The following is a 7,654-nucleotide window of genomic DNA, read 5'->3' on the forward strand; positions in this document are numbered from 1 at the left end:
TCATTCTTGATCGAACACTTTAAGGTAGGTGGTAGGTTCCTAGTATAATAATATGTATGTTAACCGTTTACAATGTAAAATATTTCATAGTTGAATTTATTTTTAGAATGCATTAAATAATGATCTGAAATGTTGGTGTTCAAAAATTATATTTGTGATAATATAAAGGACTTCGATTAAAAAAAAAAAATCAAAATCAAAATCGTTTTCAAATTTGTATTTAATATTTTAATGGTGCTAGTAACTATTACTGTTTCAATTACTTCCGCTCCCAGTTCCACTGCATCAGAATGTTCTTTTTCAGCTATAAGGAAAAATAATTACATTGCACAATGAATCAAGATCGTTCTAGTAACATATTAATACTTCATATTGAAAAGATAAAGATATTCAAATTGATGAAATATTAAAAAAAAATATTTTTAAAAGTGAAACTTGATTTAATAAATATTGGTTGGTTTTTTTTTCATATAATTTTTTCATTTATTATTTAATATTTTTAAATTAATAAATTTGGTAGTAAAGGGGTAAAAGCCCCCCCCCATAGGCCATAGGTCACTTTTCATGTTATATCAGACGGAGGCTATAGCGTCCCCCAATATTTTAGCCTTGGTTTCACCACTACAATGATTTTTAAAATATTCTAAGAGATCACTTTACTGTATTAAAAACTTGTGTTGTTTACATTTCTTTTTTTCTTTTTTTTTTAAATGGAGGTATACTTACACTTAAAACTAATTTTCTCAAGAAATTATTAGATATTAGTTGTTACCTACCTAAAATCGAAGTACATCTGCAAGTGCTGCAGTAATGTACATATTCATACATATTCAATAAACTTCATGATATAATCGGGTATTCCCCATCTCGGTCAGATTTAACCACAAATCTAAGTTGGTGCAACAACACTGAATTGTCAGTGGACCTCAATTTTTCACTTTTACTTTGAGGTACTCGTATATCAAACCGAAATACAAAGAATGCCGTATTTTGTATTGATTCGTTTCTCTTAGGAAAAGTATCGGGTAATACATAGCAATAGTATAGTATATTATAATATTAATTAGAGTAAACATGCATACAAAATAATTTAAAAACCAAAGACCAAAATTAAAATTAATTATTTATTTTTGTGTAATCGTATGATATATTGCTAAATATAATATTTATAATTTAGGCTGCAGTAGTCCAAATCTTCCATAGGACTGCAGTGAATAATCAAATCGATTGAATCATTTACCATTATAATATAATAATATATTATTGTGAAATTGTATTTAATCGATTGGTTTGTAGATTCTGGTGCAGGTGATTCCGTCGATAGTTAGGATCTAAAAATATAAAAATCATAAATGAATATAAAACACATTAACATAAAACGCAAACGTTTAACCGACCAACGACGTAATTTTGTTATATATACTTATATTATTATACTATTATATAATAATACGTCGAGGGTCTCATTAATACGCGTGATCTAAGTATGAGGAACGTGTGATATGCATATATGCGTGTATGCGTGTGTGTTCGTTTGGGAGGGAGGGGAGGAGTCGCGATGATATGTATTTTGTCATCAGTTTTGTACCATTTTCAATTGATCGGGTTCGAATTCTCTGACGATCGTGGTGTCGCTGTGCTTGTCGTATTTCTGAACGTGAATCAGCTTGTTTCCATCTTGGCTGATGATCGATTTAACTTTTCGGCCGTCGATCGTCTCTTCGAGGAATTCCTCGTCGAGGTTGAAAACGATCGACGAGTTTTTCATAGTCGAGTTTGACGACAACACGAATTTTCCGTCGTCGTTTTTGGTCAGTTCCACCACTGGAGTCGCGGTGTTGCCTAATGTGCGTTTTACCATGCCCACGCCTGTAGAAAAACAAACAATTTTTTTAAACGTCTTTCCCGGCATCGGCAATATAAATAAGCTTAGGCGAAGAACGCGTTTACGCGAGTTAAAAATTACAACAAGTACAGAATAGGCTTCCCCTCCGCCGATTTCGTTGCACAACATTAAATTTGAAAAATTGCCGTGGCCTTTATAATATTTACACAGCGTATCGGGACGTGGTCCGGTTATATACTTTGATCGTTAATTAAATTAATAACTACGAATAACAATTTAACATATAATAATCAAAAAACCCGTGATATTTGGATGTTTGATTATTATCCCGTGTATCGTATAGTTATTACTTATTCATATAATTATACCATATAATATAATAATATACATATTCACAAAAATTAAGTTTCAATAATAACCATAATAATTATAATATGAGATACACATTTCACATTTTATTTTTGTTAAATATAATATAGTATAGTTACCCAGTACCTACACATCATTTTGATACTTTGATATTGATTAATATTTAATGACATGATAGTATAAATTATTATAGTATCATAGTCCAACAATCCAACATTACTCGGCCAAAATAACGCTTTGTTATATCAAATGGATATCTGTTTCAGTTCGAAACATGCATGTGAAACATTTCGTAAATATTCGTTACGTATTGGTAAAAGGTATTTATAATACCTGCCTATATAATTAAAAGTAAAATCGAATGTTTTTAATTATAAAATGGGCCATGGACATTAAATTATATTGACTTAATAAATAAAACATAATTTTATATTATAATAATATTATATAGATATACAAAACCTAAAACTAATATTATAAATATCAATAAATTCAGAAATTTGAAATTCATGGCAAAACGTATTAGCTATAGCCTATAGGTATACAAACTACAAGTATGTTAAGTAAAAAACTATTTGTATGCAATAGATTTATTAATTTTATTTCTGAATTTGAATTCACGAAGAAACGTACGTCATCATAACCATTTAAATCAATAGTATTTACTAATTTAAAAAAATAATTTTATCTGGTAATTTGTTTTTAAAACTTATTGCAACAAACGATTTTTTACTATTTGAGGCATTACAACAGTAATTAATCGATCGCTATTAGTATTATAATAAAGTAATATGTTTAAATAATAATGATATAATAATAATAGTACGGATATCATAAATTTGTGTTTAATTTTGTTGGGCATTGACTTTTGTTTGACAAGAAACTACAGAACATAAGTATCATAGACTAATAATATTATAAGTCTATGATAAGTATCGACTATATCGAGTATCACTGAGAATATATTATTATACAGAGTGGTTCGACAAGAATGTTCAACCCCATTTTTTCTTTAGTTATCCAAATTTTAATTTTTAGAATTTTTAATTATTCGTAAGAATTGTAATATTTTTAAGTCTTTAGATTTTTTTCTTAGTTATAAACAGTAGTATCTTGTAGACTGTGGCGATGCAAAGTTTTTTCAAACAAAAATCGCCATTCTTTGATTCCTTTTTGAATATTTGAAAATATTGATGTAGGTACCCATACCAAAATTAGAATGAGTAATTGTTGAGTTATCTAATTTTGTGTATCGACTAAGGATGATAATAATAAACTCGAAAGATATCGGTTATTGAAGGAATTTGGTGATTGTAAAATAATAGTATAATTGCCAATTATAATATTAATCCATCAAAATTTTAAAATTTTTGAAAATTCTAACTTCTTAAGTCGATATATTTTTTGTAGAATTAAAGACATTTTTTTATGCTTATTTCCAATATATAATTTAATAACTCAGGAACTACTCGTTCGAATGTTGATTTAGATACATCAACATTTTCGTTAAAATTACTTGCCTAATAATTTGAAGTAAAAAAAATTTGGTTTTCGTTTGAAAAAATTAAGTTAGTACAGTCTTGGAACACTCCTAAAATGTTGTAAAAAATCTAAATAATTTATGCTATAGTCTTTTAAGTTTAAATATACTTAAATATTCTAAAAATCAGAACTTAACTAAATTAACTATCAAAAAAAGGATAGATGAGCATACTCGGTGTATCAACCTGTATATTTATTTTATAGACTATCTAAAGAATTTTATTTTAAAAGTATTTCTCATATTTTAAATTAATTGTTTTAATTAAACCTAACAACGTCAACAGAAAACCACTTTAGATGTGCTTCAATGCGTTTTAAATCAATTAAATATCCCATGTAACTTGAAGGTTATTGGAAGTAATAATAATAAAAAAATGCATACTTATAAATTCATTTTTACAATACTCCGCAGTGAAACTTTTTATACGTAAAATAAAAATAAAAAATACATGCAGCGTTCTTAATGTTAATACAGCAATAGTAGCTATTAATAATTGTGTGATACATTTAGATGATACACAAGGAAATAGGAATATTATATTATCGAGACTAAAGAAATAAGTGTCTAGTAACTTTGAAAACTATAGGAATGCGTTACTAATAAACACGTTACTAATTAATAACAAGTATAATTTTGATGTCAATTAAAATTTTTGATTGAAATAAGAATAACGATTATTTTAATAATTTGCAACATTTAAGTATTGACTTATTGTTTCCATGCCTAAAGTATATTTTTAAAACGTCAGTGAAATACGTGTATAATTTATATACAATAAAATATTATATTTATTGTTTACTTACCCAGAGCTTTCATGTAGTCGTCAAAATTTTCACTGGAGTCCAGTTTGTACTTTTTATTGAGAATTAAAGCCATTTTTTGTTTTCTTTAATATTATAATTTATAATATTTTGACGAGAGAGGAGTTGAATTTTTCGTACCGGCGATCAGGCGACTACTGACTAACAACTATAATAATATTTTACGCTCGAATAGATAGCGCTTGATATATAATTGGTAGTTTTTGCTATAATAGGCATATGATAAAATATATATACATAACTATAGATTATCTTTTAAACATAAATGTCCATAAAATTAAAAATTAAGTGGTACATCAAACAAATATGCTAATGCTAAATATATACTTTTTGTAATTATATGAATCGTAAAATTATTATCGTTAAATAAAACCTATCAAATTAAAGCACCGTCAAGTAAACGAATCGACAAACAAGATAATAATATGATGAGTATGATTTTAACTATTTTAAACTTTTTAGTTCTTTAAATAAATACATTGGTATTTGATGATGGCATCATGATTATTGATTGAAGTCCTCTGCACATTTTTTTTTTGTAGATAATTTTAGATTCCGACCGTAGTCCAAATAAAATGTTATAAAAAAAAATGAAATTTAAGATTTATTTTGATTTTTTCAATGGTCTATATTTATATTTGTATGAAATTGTCGATGAAATGTTTTGAACAAATACAATCTTATACGGTTTAAAATAATGATTAATTTGTGCTATATAACTGATATTAAAATTATTTTTTCATATCGTATTAAATTAATGATAAACGGAGTACTAACTGGAATATATTTTTATTTTTTTTAATATCGATGCCTTCCTAAATATTATTACATTTTAATTGTAATTTAATAAAATAAAATTTTTAGTTAAAACTTTACTAAAATATTTTTTTTGAATAATATCTTGTGATCCCTTTTTTATTAAAATAACATTTAATTAATTTGATTATAACCGATAAACATGATTAAAAAACAAATAATAATGAATTATTAAAACTTAATACATGAGTCATTGATCATCATTAAAATACACTATTTTTAATTTATTTTATTCACTATTTGCCTTTCTCTAAATGACGACTATAAACTAATTATTAATTGTACCTATTTATTTTTTTTTTTAATTTAATTTTTAGCTACAGGAAAATAAACACATAAAAAAATAATGAATACTAAAAAAAACCTAACATTTTAAGTATTTTATAATAATTTATTGCAAAAATCATTTCGTTAATATTCAATAACTCTTTTCTTTTAGTCAAAAATATCTAATTAAAAAAAAATATCTTATTAATAATTTAATAGTATATAATATTATTGAATATTGTCTATTTTCAAGATTTATTTACTATTTATATAATATTACTGTATAATCGTATAGCCCGTATAGGTTTTACCATTAATCGTTTGAGATTAAAGTGATTATACATTATATTATAGGTTTTAATAAATTATTTGTGTAGGTAATAACTATATCACTTTTTTTCGCAAAGGATTTGCTAAGGGTCGATAAAAATATGATATTATTAATTAGCTGTTTATCACGTGGTTCAATAATCAATATCGACTACAGTATATATTTTATAAATACGTTATTATATCTTTACCAAAATAACATGTATATATAGAAACGTGCAGAGTAACCAATACACCACTGATTACCTACAATGCTCGTAAAAAAAAAAAATAATATATATAATATATTCAAAACCATAAAAGTAGTAGAATCCAATAGCGTGCTTAGGAATTTAATGGGAGAGGATTTTATAGCGTATAAATAATCATATCACTTTAACAAATTGTGGATGTTAACCATTAAAAAATCGAGAGGCTTTAATGCTTTATGGGCTAAATTATTAATATAATTTAGAACCAAGCAAAACTAAGATATAAGTATATCACAGTCCATACTTGCGATTGTATAATAATAATACATAGATAGGTTTTATATATTTAAATATTTTATATATCTTAGTCTATATTGTACATATTATATAAGCGTTAAGGAGATTCAACTCCGTCTGTGTTTTTTATCTAAGTAGATTTATCCTATGTCGATTGAACCGACTATCCTAGTCTACTCGTTTTCGCATAACACTTCTGAAAATATATTTGAGTGTGTAATGCAGTTTACTTGAAAATGGGGTTTCCACTTTTTTGATATTGAACTTTTGACTCATTAAAATTAAATTTTTGAATTCAAATAATATTTATAAGTGAACTAATCAATTTAAAAATGTAATAGAGTCATTTTAAATTAAATTTCATGGTGAATTCAATATGTTTTTAAAAATTGTATTTGATTAAATAAGTTGGTTAATACGATTGGTAAAAGATTGATACTTTTACAATTACAGCTAGGTACTACATTTGATAAGTTTTTAAGTCTTATACGTGTTCTGTATAATGAATAACATAAATAACTTATTGTAAACAGAAGCACAGAACATAATAGTAGGTAGGTACTAGGCAATAAGTTATAATTTTATAATTATTTTTTTTAAATATAAAGAAATTGTATTTATATGCCTTAGGACACAATAGGAATATGTGAAGATTATTTACATGAGGGAAAAAGCTACTCAGTGATATAACAATAATTTTTATTTGTTTTTTACTGTCCTCTATGAAGAAGATATTTATACCAGTTTATTTTTAGTTGTCACGTGGAATTTTCAAAAATTGTACGAGTGACTAAATACAATTTCGTATAAGGAGGTTGAGGTGGGGAAAGAGTCTAATAGAAAACAAAGATGCATTTTATGACCTGAAATTGCAGTCAATAGTTTAGCCTAGTAAGTATTAACCGATTGGGAAGATAGATTCGGGATGTTAACTAATAATACTTCAGGACAGGGAACAAAGTGAAGAGTAGAAGTAGAGTGTAAAAATGTTGTTTGATTTAGTTTACCTGATTGTTTATATTACCGTAGCTAATGTCTTTAGCTGAAGTAGTCGATTTTTAAGATTTAGGGAAGCAGTATGATGGGTCTTCATATTATATTGTTAGTATTGACTTATCATTTGCAAACTCAATTACAGTTATGTTTGGAGAGTATGAATGCTACATTGTGGGAC

General features: G+C 25.9%; 1 protein-coding gene across 1 annotated transcript; it reads right to left on the reverse strand.

Annotated features, from left to right (window-relative positions):
• Window positions 1-1,109: 1,109 nt before the first annotated feature.
• On the reverse strand, window positions 1,110-4,759 carry LOC132917883 (fatty acid-binding protein, muscle-like). Its single transcript, XM_060978859.1, has 3 exons — window positions 4,562-4,759; window positions 1,589-1,869; window positions 1,110-1,331 (listed from the first exon to the last, which is right to left on the reverse strand). The coding sequence occupies exons 1-3, from the start codon at window positions 4,632-4,634 to the stop codon at window positions 1,278-1,280; spliced, it is 408 nt and encodes a 135-aa protein (XP_060834842.1). The 5' UTR covers window positions 4,635-4,759; the 3' UTR covers window positions 1,110-1,277.
• Window positions 4,760-7,654: the final 2,895 nt, after the last annotated feature.

This window comes from Rhopalosiphum padi, chromosome 1, assembly GCF_020882245.1.
Source record: "Rhopalosiphum padi isolate XX-2018 chromosome 1, ASM2088224v1, whole genome shotgun sequence".
Classification (NCBI taxonomy): Eukaryota; Metazoa; Arthropoda; class Insecta; order Hemiptera; family Aphididae; genus Rhopalosiphum; species Rhopalosiphum padi.

Excerpts from the sequence above, each read along its gene's own strand:
- LOC132917883 (XM_060978859.1), bottom strand. The coding sequence starts at position 4,634 with ATGGCTTTAATTCTCAATAAAAAGTACAAACTGGACTCCAGTGAAAAT. Across the intron at positions 1,870-4,561 it reads CGACTACATGAAAGCTCTGG|GCGTGGGCATGGTAAAACGC; the intron begins GTAAGTAAACAA and ends GTTTTTCTACAG. Across the intron at positions 1,332-1,588 it reads AACCCGATCAATTGAAAATG|ATCCTAACTATCGACGGAAT; the intron begins GTACAAAACTGA and ends TTATATTTTTAG.